Source organism: Xyrauchen texanus, chromosome 45, assembly GCF_025860055.1.
Source record: "Xyrauchen texanus isolate HMW12.3.18 chromosome 45, RBS_HiC_50CHRs, whole genome shotgun sequence".
Lineage (NCBI taxonomy): Eukaryota > Metazoa > Chordata > Actinopteri > Cypriniformes > Catostomidae > Xyrauchen > Xyrauchen texanus.
In genome coordinates, this window is record NC_068320.1 from 19,068,399 (window position 1) to 19,083,631 (window position 15,233).

A 15,233-nucleotide genomic window follows, 5' to 3' on the forward strand; every position below is an offset into this window, starting at 1 on the left:
TATCTGTAACTGTTCCCCAGGTAACTTTCTTCATGGACGGAGAGTCTCCAAGACAGAGGCTCTAATGCCTGCAGCCTCTCTTAAGATTACAGAAGCTCTGCAACAAAACCAATGTGACGTACAGCTATCAGGAAATGAGGACGAGGAAAAGAGAGACATTTCAGCATGTTGATGGAGAGTTTGGGCTCTAGCATTGTCTTTGAAGAGTCAGTATTGACTAAAGTGCTTGCATTTACGATAAAAATAAGCTTTGTATTGCCACAAACCATAACACACTTTTTCTCTCTTTGATTCAGCCCGAGTGAGGTCCGCAGTCTTTGGACTCAGGTCAGGAAAGATGAGCCTCACCTCTTGTCCAACTTTGAGGAGTTTTGGAATTGAGAATTGAGAATTTGTGGTATTTTATCACATAAGGCATATTTGTGTTATAAATGTACTATATCAGTACTTTATTAAAGGTTTCTCAGTCTGAGACAGCGACAATATGTTTATTGTAAAAATTGTTTATTATTCTACATATTATTTATTAATGCAAAATGAATGCATTAAATGTATCTTTACATTGAAAGAATGTACATGATGCCATTGTCTCACTGAACAGGAAAGCAGCCAAACATGACAATGAAATTCTCAGATTATATGAGGAAATGGAGCAACAGATCATTAATGAAAAAGATAGAGCACTTCTGAAGGTAAACACATTCCTTTGAACTGTTGCATGTACTGTGCATTTGTTTTTATTTGTTCAGAGACTATAAAATTCCTGAAAAACTTTACCAATTCATCATGTTTGGGTATCATCATTCATGTTTTAGGATGTACAGAAATGTTGAGTTGTTTAGATTACAATTGGGCTATAATTCTCTCTCCTCCAGGACTCTGAAAATCTACAGCTGCGCCGTCAAGAACTTCAGGAGAAGCTCCACAGTAAAGAACAGGATTTGGAGCAGCTTTTTCAGAAACAGAGGGTGAGTGCTGCAGTCGAACAGGTTTAATCATAAAAAATCTTAAAATTGCTTCTGGAATCTAGAAAATGATCAGACCAGCACCAGACTTAAAACTGAGCTGTAATTACTAAATTATAAAGTATGAATGAAAATTTGTATTTTGTGTGACTGCTAAGAGAACTCACATCTTGCCACTGTAGCCCTTTATTTTTTTTCCTGTGTACATTTCCATGAATGGAGCACAACATTCTAGGTCATCAAGCAAAAGCTTAGGCTACAAGCCGTTAAGTCAACCCAGGAGTTTTACAATTTGGCTTGGGCTAGAACATTCACAGAAGGGATGATTTTAGAGCAGGGTCAAGAAAACCTCCTGTGAAACTATCAACATTACTGCAATGATACTTAAGAGGACACATGACTTGAACATCTCTCACATCCTAATGGACACTTTCAGGAATGCAGAAGTAAACTATTGCAGTATAAACTTCTTCAGCAGTGAATGGGAGACCACAGCAAATATTGTTTTTACGTTCCTATTTGCTCCAACAGTTGAGAAAAGAATTCACTATTGCATTTCCACAACTTTTCAAAAGAGGAAAAAAACAGAGAGAGATTACTACAGTCAAAAGAACTTGACATGAACATGAGAGTAAATGACGACTCAAATTCAACTGTTTCTACATCTTAATTTAATTATATTTAATAAGCTAATTTAAGTTTATTAAATTACATAAACTTTAATTTCTATAATGTATACCAAATGTTTGTTTATTGATCTATCTTAATCACAAAGTATTGGACATTGTGTGGTGTCGTATGGCAACATTTAAATTAGTTATATATATATATGTATGTATGTATATATATATATATATATATATATATATATATATATATATGTGTGTGTGTTAATTGTTTTGACAGTGTTGAAGAAAATGTGTTCTACATATCAGAGAATAAATAGAGATAATTTGTAATGAATGATGTAATTATTTATGCTTTGTCACAAAACTCTTGTGCGTCTGTTGAATTTATTAATTTCAATTCAGTTCAAAATTTTACTTCCAATGGGACGAGGACAATCAGTTGAACGAAAGCCAATTATTATATTCTGAATTTTGCCGAATCCTGTTTAAAATAATTTCTATATCTGTTCATTTCATTGAAACAGTGAAACTGTCAAACTTTGCTGTTCCTTTGAGCAACTGTTTTTTAGCTATCAAGTGAATTACATGTCCAGTCAATTATATGTCTTGCTTATTTATTAATCGAGCAAGTTAAGTAAATAGCATTATTATTATTAATACACGGTCAAATAATAATAATAAAAAGAAATCAGTCAAACATTTCTGCTATGCATTTAATTTCATTTAAAAAAGGTATGAAAGAACATTAAAAAATCTGAATATAAAATGCAGTGATATAAGATCACTTTTTCAAATCAATTCAATGATAAACTAAATAAAAATACATGCATTGTTGAGTACAAATATATTTGAAATAACAAAAACATGGAGACACTGAATCTTCAGTAACACTGTATGTTCTCATAAACTCTTCTCAGATCCAGAAACTGTAATATGATGTCAGAGGCTGTGGGTGTGGCCATTGAGTCTTACTGTCCCTCATTTCTTCGACTCCTCCCCCACATCATCATAGTCTGATTTAAGAAAATAAAAATAGAAAAATGACAATAAAAATGCTAATTAAATGTATGTAAAAATGAAAGATGTTAGAAAACAAATGGACACAAAATGGTTACAATCACCTACCAATCAGGTTTCTCACATCTTCACTGACACTCTTCACATCATCATACTCCTCCTGAACTCCCTCTGAAACACACGTGAGAACAAATCACATGGAAAATAAAAATTCACGCTCATTTGTAAAACACTAATTTCATGGATCCCTTTTCCTTTAAGGGACTGTTTGATTACACAGTTCTCATAATGTACATGTTAACATATATGTACACAGTAGAGTTGGGGTGCTCGAGTCCGAATCATGAGTCCAATTTTAATGGACTTGGACTTGTCACAGACTCGGACTCGACTCGGACTCGAGACTCAGGAGTCCAGCCGAGTCCATGGCTTTTGATTTGTGATGCAATGAACAAAATACATAAATAAAAATTATGAAACAGAAATAAATGGGCATTCTGTCTGCAAGCAGTTGTGGCACCCTCTGATGTCGTAAACGTTGCAAGAGTTTGTTTCACCGTGTTGAGCAAACACACCTGCACAGCGGCACACTCAGTCAATCAATATGCTTGAATGTAGACTGCTGTATAACAATGATTACCGAGGTGGCTGACATGACAAACACAAAGACAGGTATGTAGCCAATGTACTAGAAACTATAAGTAATGAGGTCCAGTTCATGAACAAATCAATTCTTTTGAACCGGTTCTTTTTAGTGAACGAGTTGAACTAGTTCACCAAATTGGACTCAATCTTAACTGTTCACGTCTCGAGTCAACACTGATCCACTCCTTACTCAATCTTAACCTGTCTCTCAGATGTGCCTGACACTCAGAATCAAAATGACTGGTGATATCTGCTTTTGCCAACTCTTCTTTGCAATTAACCACTCCAACTAGTTCACAAATCAGACTGAATTGTCTGACGTAACAGTTTTCGTGTCAACATTACAATGAACTGAGAATCGCCTCTTTCTGACATAATACTGAGAACTGCTGTCAGTGAGCAGCTGATGCGCATGCGTGAACCGAGGACTGGAATGAGGGGGTGAAACGTTTCAGTCGAGAGATGTAAACAAATTTTACTATTGAGTATTGTGCATGCAGATTATATCTGAAGTTGTGATGAGCTGGATCATGTTTGTGTAAAAAAGGGTGAGTTGATTCAGACTAGTTTAAAGTCCCCATGAATTCAAAATTGACCATTCTTACTTTGTTTGCCTAAATTGATCGTTTTGTGGTGAACAATTCATCCATGCAAGTCAATCCACACAAAAAAAAAATTTGGCTTCCTAATCTTTAATCAAAATCTGAAAATTCCCCGCCCCTCTGCATTGGAGGACCTTGCCTGATGACGTAGGTTTGACGGTTTAGGTGTCTCCTTAACATCCGTAACCACATGGATGCAATTCCCACAGGGGTCCTGGCACTATTTAGAGCTAATACTCAAAACAGTATTGCGCCCCCTCCTGCTTATGATTTATTTGATACTGCAATTGGGAAACTTTGTTTTGCCCCTGGAGTTTTAAATATTAATAAAACTATTCGTTCCTTACTTCAAAAAGACAATGTCACTATACCAAACTGCACTGTTTATTGGAATAGACTGGTGGAAGGTTTAATATGGAAGGCCATATGGGCTTTACCAAACAAATATTTATTAGTAAATAAAGTTAAGGAAGTAACTTTCAAAATCTTACACCGATACTACCCAGTTAATGTTTTTCTTGTTAAATTTAAAAAGGATATTGATTCGAACTGTTCTTTGTGCAATACATTGCCTGAGACCTTGTTTCATTTATTTTGGCATTGTGCTCATGTAAGGAAATTTTGGAAAGATTTGACCAGATTTATTATTGATAACATTGATCCCACTTTTTCTTTATGTTTAGATAATGTTATATTTGGTTTTACTAATATCCCTCAAATAAAAGGAAAGAATACTATATTATAAATTTAATTGTAATTTTTGCTAAATTTCATATACATAAATGTAAGTATAGTAAATCCCAACCTTTGTTTTTGGTTCTTGAAAAAGAAATTCAAATATATATCAAGACTATTTTTAATTCAAATAATAAGAAAGCAATTAAAACTATTTCTATATGTGAGTCCTTCTTTGTATTTACATGATATTTAGCCTTCCCCATTGGCTGTATTGTTTTTCTCTTTATGTATGTTTTATTGTAGTTTTGACTGTACAGTGACTTTGTTTGAATCTTAGTTAATAAATAAAAAAAAAAAACATCCGTAACCACGCCCCTCCAACTGACAGTAGACAGGCTGCCTGTGTGTTTGCGAGCATTGACAGCGTGTGAAAGGAGAGATGGCGAGGAGGTGCATTTTTGGTTGTGACACTCACGGAACACTTTTTACCATTCGAACCCTCCGCATGTAACGGCTCAAACATGTAAGGTCTGATTCCCCCCGTGACGAAATTATCCTCCGTGTGTTCCTGTTCTTCTTCATCTTCCTCCTCCTGCTGCAGGAAGGGGACTGCTGGCGGTGTTTCAGGCGGCGAGTAATCCTCAACAACCGATTGTAAACTTGCGTTAAGATCTGCCTCCATTTCTGAATGAAACACCTACTTTTTTAGATCCAATCAGGTGCTAGTTGGAAAAAAAGCCACGCCCACTATTTTGCCTCATTTAGTATTCCGTTTCTCTCGGAAATACGTCACAACAATGGAGAAAAGTCGTTTGCAACTTCCGGTTCACGGGGACTTTAATCCCTTTTTATGGTTTAGACATGTGCAGGACATCCACGTTTGTACATCAGTGTTAGAATTGGGTGCTTTAGGTGCAAAACTTTAATGTAGGATGTGTTGTAAGATCACTGAATGAAACACTGATGATAATAGACACACTTATTTTATAATAAGGCGGACTGATACTAATGTATCGATACTTCCTATACTGATGTGGTATCAAGAATATCGATCCTCACATAAAAATACAGATTCAAAAATTTTTATTTTTTTAAATAGTGATCTTATTATTTAGATAACATGAATATTAATGCATTTCATGAGCTTCGAAGTGGAAAAAAAAACAATTATATGAGCGAATAGTTGCACAGGCACCGGAACTATTTTTTCTTCTGCTCATCTTGACGTGCCAGAAATGGTAAAATACACCAGCAGTCACAGACAGCACTCACACTTTCAGTCATATAGCGCTCAAAGAGGGAGCAGTGCTTTCCTGAGGCAATGACAGAAAAACAGCATCTGGATTTATTCACACTAAGAAATGACAAACCTAGACGTGACATTTATTATTATGGGCTTGTGAGACAATTTTTACAGGTTATTTAAATTCAGAGTATTTAAAACATTGATAATGATCTGTAATCCTCGTTAATAAATGACACCCTTATGAAAATTACCCATGGATTTATTGTAGTGATGTTGTATTAATCATGACTGTAGTAATCCTTTCTTCTTCTTCTTCTTATTCTTCTTCTTCTTCTTCTTCTTTGGCATTAACCAAGGTTTTGATACAATTAACCATGGTTTCAATACAGCATTACTGTAGTATCCATATGATAACATGGTTTTAGTAATAGTACAAATATTATATCTATAGTTAATTTTGTGGTTTTATATGTGGCTCATAGGCTACTTACTACATTTTAAAGGGTAAACAAAGCAGCATTATAATTTAAATATATATATATATACAATTTAAGTTAATTTGATCCAAAGAATTCAGTTTATTAGAAGTATCTGTATCGATATCGTGGATATTGGCCTAAAAGTACTTGGTATTGGATTGAAAAGAAAATAAGTGGTATTGCACATCCCTAACTGACGTCATTACGTAAATTAACTGGTGAATCGTTTTTTTTTTTTAACCATTTCATTGAAACGAAGCGTCCGAAAGAACGGTTCGCGGAAGAGAAGAGCCAAGTCGGTGCTCGCATCGCGAATTCATCGTGAAGAAGAACTTCATTAAGTCAATTCACCCACATCATGTCTCTCACAGTTTACTAAAACAACATATACAAAATAAAAATACAGAAAAACATTATTAATATTGGGCTATGAAGTATTTTTAGGCGTAATGAAGGCTATCCACACATGTAGGCATCTCTTGTGGTCCACACAGTGTTATAAACTTAAATTGGTCCTTGATGAATTAACTGGAACTTTTTAAGTCGGGAAACATTTTTATTGCTAAAGCAGACTGCAACTCTGAAAAAACAGATAAACAGCACATAGGCTACATATATATTTTTTTTTTAATTTTATTTTATTTTAAAAGCATTGACGAGCTGCTTAAAATACGTTCTTTCATTTTTTTCCACAATGAAATATAAATATATTTTGGGCAGCGAAACGTTTTGTTTATAATTTAATTATAGATTGGGTCCCGATTAATTAATTACACGGTTTTTGGTGGGGTCACTGATTTTTTCCTTCTTAAATTAAATCTCCTCATTGTCCTTCTCGCTATTGTCTCTGGTGTCGTTTGCAGAGAAGAAAATAAATGTTGTTTTGTCGCACGTTAATTTGATGATATTTTCATTTTAGCAAATCATCTGAAATGTGTCTGGATATCACGGCAATGACGTCATACACTCTGTATCGTCCCGTCAGTCAGCGCAAATGCCCAAAATAATGCGAAAATGCGTTTTCAACAACGAGCTGAAAGAAGCTGATCCATGTTGAAAATGTAAGCGGGATGTTTCCTGAATGTTCATTTTCCTCTCGAGGTAAATCAGACTATGGAGGACAAAACATGCAAAAATAATAAATAAATAGGCCTACATAAATAATAAATGTAATAATAAGAAAATAAATAAAGGAATAAATGTCTTGATAAAACAAATATAATTAGTTTTTAATAAAAGTTATTCCTGAATTAATTTTTTGTATTTATTTTTTTCCTTTATTTATTATTTTCTCTTTTTATTTATTATTTTCTCTTTTTATTTTTATTCTTTAAAAATGTTTTATTCTTTCATTTGTTTTGTTTTTTTGTTTTGTTTTTTATTATTTATGCATTCATTTATTTATTCCCACATGTATTTATTTTTATATTTAAATATTCCCACATTTATTTATTTTTGTATTTATTCTTACATTTCTGTCTCTTGTATGATAATTATGTGGGCGGGTCCTGTTTACCATTGGCTTATTGTAGATTGAAGCGTGTGCTCGATTTGATGTGAGGTTAGGTCATAGCCATATGAACTATAGCTATTTGTGGGGCTAAAAACATAAGAGCTTAAGTCAGTCCAAGATGTATTGTTTATACTACAATCACAAAACAAAATGTGCAAGTTTCATAAATGATATGATTTAACCTTGTCCTTTTCTCTTTTTTCTGCATATATAACTTCATATTTTGATGTCTGCAAATCCATACTATTGTTATGATCCATCTGTTGTTATGATTGTTCATTGTAAAAAATACAACCATGCTTCATTTCCCTGATCATTTATGTATGTATACATCTGCAATAAAAAAATCTAGGCTATAGCTGACTCTTCACATATATCTAGAGAGTTACGCAACTTGCGAATGAAGTCAATAACCACGCATCAAATGACTGTTTCATTTAGAGTAGAGGTGCTTATTGATGTTTTAACAGAGCTGTATGCCCGTATGAATGTTGTAGCACATCCTGGATTGTTAAACTCTCTACAAAACGTTTCCCTGCATATTCTAAATCTGTGCGAGTCAGGTGGTGCTATGGTGGGACGTCCATCTCAGAGCCATATAGAGGCTCTGGTCCATCTTATTTGCTTCCGATAAGTAATATTGAGCTCTCAACCAATGATGCACTGGAGCTCCGCAAGGACCGCCTCCCTCATTTCCATGTTGCACACAGAAAAGTAAAAATAAATACATGTATAAATAAATAAATATATATGGAAATATATAAATATGGAAATAAATATATGTGGGAATAAATAAATATGCAAAATAAATTAACACATAAATAAAAAAAATATGCAAAATAAATGAATAAATAATTAAAAGTTAAAAAGAATAAAAATAAAGTTAAAAATAAATATAGAAAATACTGTAATAAAGGAATAAAGTCATACAATAAGAAATTCAGGAATAAATTTAATTAAAAAAATAATTATATTTGTTTTATCAAGACATTTATTCCTTTATTTATTTTTTTATTATTACATTTATTCATTCATTATTTATGCAGGTTTGGGCCTCCATATCGGACAAGTGTCACATTCAGACACACTTTTTACATACAAGCCCTTAAAGAAATATTCCGGGTTCAGATTCAATCGACAGCATTTGTGGCATAATATTGCTTACCACAAAAATACATTGACTCGTCCCTCCTTTTCTTAAAATTTTTTTTAAAAACAAAATGCAAAAATCGAGGTTACAGTGAGACACTTACAATGGAAGTGAATGGGGCCAATTTTTGGAAGTTAAAATACTGACTGTTTCAAAGTATAACCACAAGACATAAAAGATATCCATGTAAACATGATTTTAGTGTGATAAAATCACTTACTGACCTTTTCTGTATAAAGTTAGACAATTTTACAACTTCGTTGCCATGATGATGTAATGTCAACAACACCTAAAACGACTATAAAAATTACAATTTAAAGTTTACAGCTCAAATAATACACAAGTTTTAAAAGAAGAATTAATGCAAGTGCTTTTATAAAATTATAAGCTTCACATTTCTGTTTAAACCCTCCAGAAATTGTCCTCATTCACTTCCATTGTAAGTGCCTCACGGTAACCTTGATATTTGCTTTTTTAAAGAAAAGGAGGAATGAGTTGTGATAATCAAATGCTGTTGATTGAGCTTTACTTGTATTGAACCCAGAATATTCCTTTAAATGTTGCGATATTGGGGATTGTATTTTGAATTTTAAATTCTCCTCATAATTACACATGCAATATGAAATTATATGGATAGAATAGGCTACATGGAATTTGTCAATTAAAAAAGCTAAAATGTAGTTAAATAGTGAAAAACAAAATATAAAATAAAATATAAAAGTTCACATACAATATATCACAGAAGTTTGCATACCCCCTTTTTTATTCCTAGGGCCTATACATTTACACACCCTTTCTGAATGTATGCAAATATAAGAGATAAAAAATTATATATTTTATGTAGTCCTGCCCTTCAAAAGCTACATTACACAAAATGTACTGTAATGTACATAAATCATCCTGTTCAAAAGTTTGCATCCCCTTGGTTCTTATGTTGCCTTATTGAGCATCAATGAATGTTTGCACCTTTTGTAATAGCTGTGTATGTGTTCATCAATTGTCCTAAATGTGAAAAGCTGGATGTCTATATCATTGAGCCACTGTTGGGAAGAACTCAAATGTGCAGAAGATGCTGGGAAACCAAAGAATGTACAGTCATTTTCTTACGAAAAGTTGGCAGCTTCACAGCTCAGGACAAACCGTCATTAATCATTGAGAAAGCAACACGCCATATTAAAGGGTTTGCTCTGGTGCCAGTATCTCCAAAACTCACGTGCAGTCTGTCTCATGAATGCGCACAGGAGATGAACGGTCGGTGAAGAGTTTCACTTTATAATACATCAGATTTCGGTTTGATAATCACCAAAGCTTATCGTATTCCTTCAGAACAAGACACGAGTCGCATACAATAAATTGTTAGACTTCTGAATTATACTTTTGTGTTCTTTTGAAACTTGAAGAAGTGGTCACCATAAACTGCCATTGTGTGACATCACTGAGCACAATTTTTATTTTTCACAATTTCTCCCTTTGTGTTAAGAAAAAGACAGAAAATCAACACAGTTATAACAACACAGGGATGAGTAAAGAATGACATCATTTTCATTTTTGGGTGAACTAATCCTTTTAGAACTAAGGGAATGTAAACTTTTGAACAGGATCATTTGTTTAAATTCAGTTACCATTTTGTCCCATGAAATATACCGTATGTGAATATCTGTTGTCAAACAGCTTTTTCAAGGTGGTACTAAATACATTTTTATGATACCTCTTATTTTTTAAATGATAACACACAGACACATCAGGGTTTTAGATGCACAAGCAGTGTGTAGAACTGCCCCACGTTTCCATCAATTAACAATCATGTCTGTGTTAAATGGCTCTAATATTAGCACTGGGCTTTACCAGTGTTTTCAGATGTAGCATTTGATGTAACTTCTCAGCAATGCTAATTAATACTGTGCTGACTCATTATGTTCCCAAACCAGTTGGCAGATATGAAGAAATCTCAGTATATAGTTTTATCTAAAATGATCCCCATCTAAAGAAATAATAAACTAATTTGAAAGGACAATTGAAAATGAAGTAGAAATAATTATAACTTTATGTTTTAATGACTATCGCATCTTTCACTTTCTTCAGTCTATATTTGATGGAGGGGAAAGAGCAACAAATAATTGAAATGTCAACAGAACGCAAAAGGAAGTGTGTTGAAGGACAGTTTTGTCTTCATACACCTAAAGCACATTTGAAGATTGTTCAGCAGGAAACTAATCATAAAATATAGAGGTGTTTTTGTTACATTTATATTGAAAGTTCAAATAAGCTTAAAATATTGATGTTGATTTACGGTTAAAATTTTAATTCAGATTCATGAACAGATTAATTCGGACTCTGCCTGTTTTGGACTCGGACTCGACTCGGACTCTATTGTTTAAAGACTCGGACTCGACTAAGGTGGACTCGATACCCAACACTAGTACACGGTAATAATACAAACATTGTGACTCACCGAGTACACCTTTTGAGCTGTGTCCATTAATGATGACATCATCATAATTCTCTGGTGTGTCCACTGCACATGTAAATGAAGAAATAACATTTACATTTATGCATTTGTCAGACGCTTTTATCCAAAGCGACTTACAGTGCACTTAATACAGGGACAGTCCCCGGAGCAACCTGGAGTTAAGTGCCTTGCTCAAGGACACAATGGTGGTGGCTGTGGGGATCGAACCAGCGAACTTCTGATTAACAGTTATGTGCTTTAACCCACTACGCCACCACCACTCCATATAAGCCAAAAAATAAAACATTAAGTTAGAAATCTTGCAGATTATTTATACTGGGCTTGATTTTAGATTAATATTATTTAATAAATGCAATAAAATAATAAAATACCTTTTTTAATATTAAAATTGTGTCCTGTGGTGATGACATCATCGTACCTCTCAGGTGAGTCTTCTGCAACTTTAACATGAAACAGATTCCATTACAAACAAACAAACTTTATTTTATCCTTTAGTACACAGAGAAGGAGATTATTCAAAATATGTCATTATAGAATAACAGAACTTCACCGGTCTCACAATCTGGTTTCAGTCCATCAGTGATGACATCATCATAGTATCCCGGAGTGACTACTTTTACCATCTCTTCTGCATTGAAAATAATTATTTTTTAAACAAAATATATTCTTTACAGGTCATAAAGCCACCAATGTTTTAAAACGTGTGTCAATGAAATCATGTGATCAGTTAAAAACAATGTCACTGACCTTTTATGCCACTGCCGTTGGTGACATCATCATAATATTCAGTCTTGAACTCTTTTTCTGAACAGGAGAACAGAGCAGGAGATTCTAGTATATTAGTATTATAAGCTGCAGTATTTCAATAGCATTGAGTCATTGGTCAAATATTTAATTCAGAGGTCGCAGGGCCGGTCTGTGGCATAGGCAACATACGCGGTTGCATAGAGTGCAAAATGACAGGGGGCTCGCACGAGAGGTTTTTATTTTTTTCATAAGTGTGACCTCTCATGTTGACTGTGTGCCTCTCTACACCTGTGTTGTGCAACATGTGCCTCCAACATCATTATTTTATGGATAAATGAATACATAAGGTGACCACACGTCCATTCTCTTCTTTTTAGGACCTGAAAAAGCGTCTGGCTGGGATTTCAAAATAAACGGTCCGGGATTTAACTTTGTCTTCATATTAAGATGTTCTCTACAGGTAGGACTATCACACTGTACATTCAGTATATTTGTTACTTTTAAATGTTTCCGTGTCCTTATGTGATTATTCTGCTGAGCGGCTGCCTCAGAGGGCACACACTTTCAAAGTGCTTTTATAAAGGGGTCATGAAGTGCTATTTTTTATAAAAAAATTCTTCCCTGAGGTCCACTGATAGTGTCAAGAAAGTTTTTTGCACAATTTAGTAATATATTATCATTTCCCACCCTGTTTTTAACCCTCAGTCAGAAACGCTCGGTTTTGGCCTAAATGCCTCCTTAAAACTTCATCGTAAATGGTCAATGTTTTGATTGAATAACATGATGCAGCCCCTCAAATTCAGCAAACTCATTCAGAAGAACATTTTAAAACTAAATATCAAGGTTTACACATAACGCACATCTAACACATTGCATCTGAATATATTAAACTGTTCAAGCACAACTGTTAACACTCAGCACCATAAACTATCAAACAGTCATGACATATGAAATATTCATGAATGAAACGCTTTACTTACGTCTTATAAGTGTTTTTAACGGCCCCTTCCTTCAATAACAGTTCCTTTGCAAAGCTGGAATCGTATTTTGTCTGTTCACAAGCAATCGACACTGACATGAGCCGATAAAAACCAACACATCATTGTCCAAAGAATGCTGAAATTACGCACATACACACTGAAGGTGCATTGAGGTGCACATCAGCAGAAACAAAGGGTCGAAGACGTCCATTGTCAAAGATGTCCATCATCAAAGACGTCCTATGTTTACATACACCAACAATTAAAAATTGTGCAGATGTGCTAAAGAATGCGTCCATGTTGCGTTTGTGCTCAAATAAACAAGAGGCATCAGCTGAATGAGAGATTTGCTGCTCCCTTTCAGAGTTGTAACTTGACACCGCATCTTTTAAAAGTGGCACAAGATATGTATCAAGTTGTCAAAGATGTCTGTCTAGTGCAGGAATATATTCAAAAATAGTCTAGATGGGCCCCTTAGGTGTTATGTTTGGAATAGTTAGCCACACAAGGTCTGCTCTCTTGACTTGAACTGTGCGCCAGTGGGCGGGGCCAAAGGTCTGAAGACGCATGTTGTGGGATGTGTAAATACAAATGAGCAAGGTTTCATGACGTCACAAACAGACAGATTTCAAAACTAGATGTTTCAGCAGGGTGGCTACTATAAATGCTCTTTTTAGATTGAGGAGGAAGTTGAGTTCTGAAATGTACAGTATATTTTTATGGTACAGTTACCTCTTATATGTCTAAATATCAAGGAAACTTTTATTATCCAGTTCATGACCCTTTAAATGTTCTCTATATCTTGCTTGCTCGTGTGCCCGCCCGCTATCTCATGCTCGCTTGTGTCCCACTCTCTGCCTGCACATTGTTTGTCTGTCTAAAGATCACCAGATTGCTCTGCTGCTAGAAATATCAATAATGTAAGTACACTTTTAAAAGAGTGTTCCCCAACTCTAATTATTGAAAAGGACACCAGTTTCATTAAACTCGCGCTTGCCATGAATTGTCACTTTCAACCGAAAATGTTGACTTGCTGACTACACGGAGAAAACATCAAATATACTATGTATCAGGGAAATTTAAACTAATATGATTGATAAAAAAATAGACCATGATGGACAGTTTACAAATGGGTCCATCAGATAATTGTAGAGAAACCTCTGTTTGGGACCTGTAAAGCTGGCACTTGCCTGTTAATGGAAAATGCCAAAAGAGCATTTATCATTGAAATTTGATCTCCATAGAGTACCTGGGCACCGCAGGAGGAATGAAAAGTATGAAGTATAAAATTATTTTTATTGGCATCTGATCTTGTCTGTTTTTAATTTATTGCCATTATTAAACATATTAATGATACTATTCCTGAAATGTATTAAAATGGTACTTTGCCACAAAGAAGTCCAGATGTGTGCAGTTTGGAAACCACAGATCCTTGATTTATTTTGCACAAAGATTGATTGCAAAAGATTTACCCATTCGTGGATGGCACTAACCTCACAATGTTGCGCTTTAGTGTGCTGAAAGGGACCTAAAGTTTACTGCACTTTATTTTTTTGGTGTTTTTTTGTTCTGGGGGCACCAATCTAAAATCTCACCTAGGCCGCCAACAGAGACTGGGCCGGCCCTGAGTGGTAGAGTTTGTGAATTACATTTCTTTGATGAATTTGCAAGTGATGTATGTACTGTACAACTGAAATGTGACATGAATCAACACTCATCAGCTCTCTAACCTGAGAGAAGTTCAGCATCTTCATACCCAGAATGCTGTTCTTCAGAGATGAGACTTCCTGTTAAATGAGAGCAGATCAGTCTGAAACACGTTTATTACAAACATACTGAATCACCATTTCCTGAAGATTTCACTCTTTTCACTGGATCATAGAGATCACGGAGTTAGTGAGAATCAGACAATATCAAATCAGACGACAGTAAAACACTAAAAATAATAAAAAGTACTGAAACACCAATATTAATCTCCTTAAAAAAAGGAATGATTTGTAAAAATTTTAAAAAATTTTTATGCCACATTGATTGCACTCTGCAAACACACACACACACGAGTATCCTCACATGAACCCATTCCTCACTGCCGGCTTCCAGAAATACACACAG

At 34.5% G+C, this 15,233-nt stretch overlaps 2 protein-coding genes and 1 long non-coding RNA gene across 5 annotated transcripts in view; 1 reads left to right on the forward strand and 2 right to left on the reverse strand.

Moving 5' to 3' along the window:
• Positions 1 to 15,233, forward strand: part of LOC127637399 (EF-hand calcium-binding domain-containing protein 4B-like) — a 107,928-nt gene that overhangs the window by 42,979 nt on the left and 49,716 nt on the right. Inside the window, exons 3-6 of one of the 3 annotated variants that reach the window (XR_007969723.1) lie at positions 21 to 206; positions 297 to 397; positions 602 to 692; positions 876 to 1,753. The exons of the other annotated variants lie outside the window; for them this stretch is intronic. The gene's annotated coding sequence lies outside the window, so the exon portion shown is untranslated. Of the gene's footprint in view, positions 1 to 20; positions 207 to 296; positions 398 to 601; positions 693 to 875; positions 1,754 to 15,233 lie in introns of those variants that run through there. 3 annotated transcript variants of the gene reach the window in all.
• The window catches only part of LOC127637503 (uncharacterized), a 123,596-nt gene that overhangs the window by 38,856 nt on the left and 69,507 nt on the right, over positions 1 to 15,233 (reverse strand). The window contains exons 49-51 of the mRNA XM_052118593.1: positions 14,852 to 14,908; positions 12,142 to 12,198; positions 11,945 to 12,022 (exon numbers count right to left, since the gene is read on the reverse strand). Of these exons, the coding sequence (XP_051974553.1) occupies positions 11,945 to 12,022; positions 12,142 to 12,198; positions 14,852 to 14,908 (192 nt within the window). The remainder of the gene's footprint in view (positions 1 to 11,944; positions 12,023 to 12,141; positions 12,199 to 14,851; positions 14,909 to 15,233) is intronic.
• Positions 2,575 to 5,236, reverse strand: LOC127637407 (uncharacterized). Its single transcript, XR_007969731.1, has 3 exons — positions 5,012 to 5,236; positions 2,720 to 2,782; positions 2,575 to 2,607 (listed from the first exon to the last, which is right to left on the reverse strand). It is a non-coding gene; the product is annotated as an uncharacterized LOC127637407 (long non-coding RNA).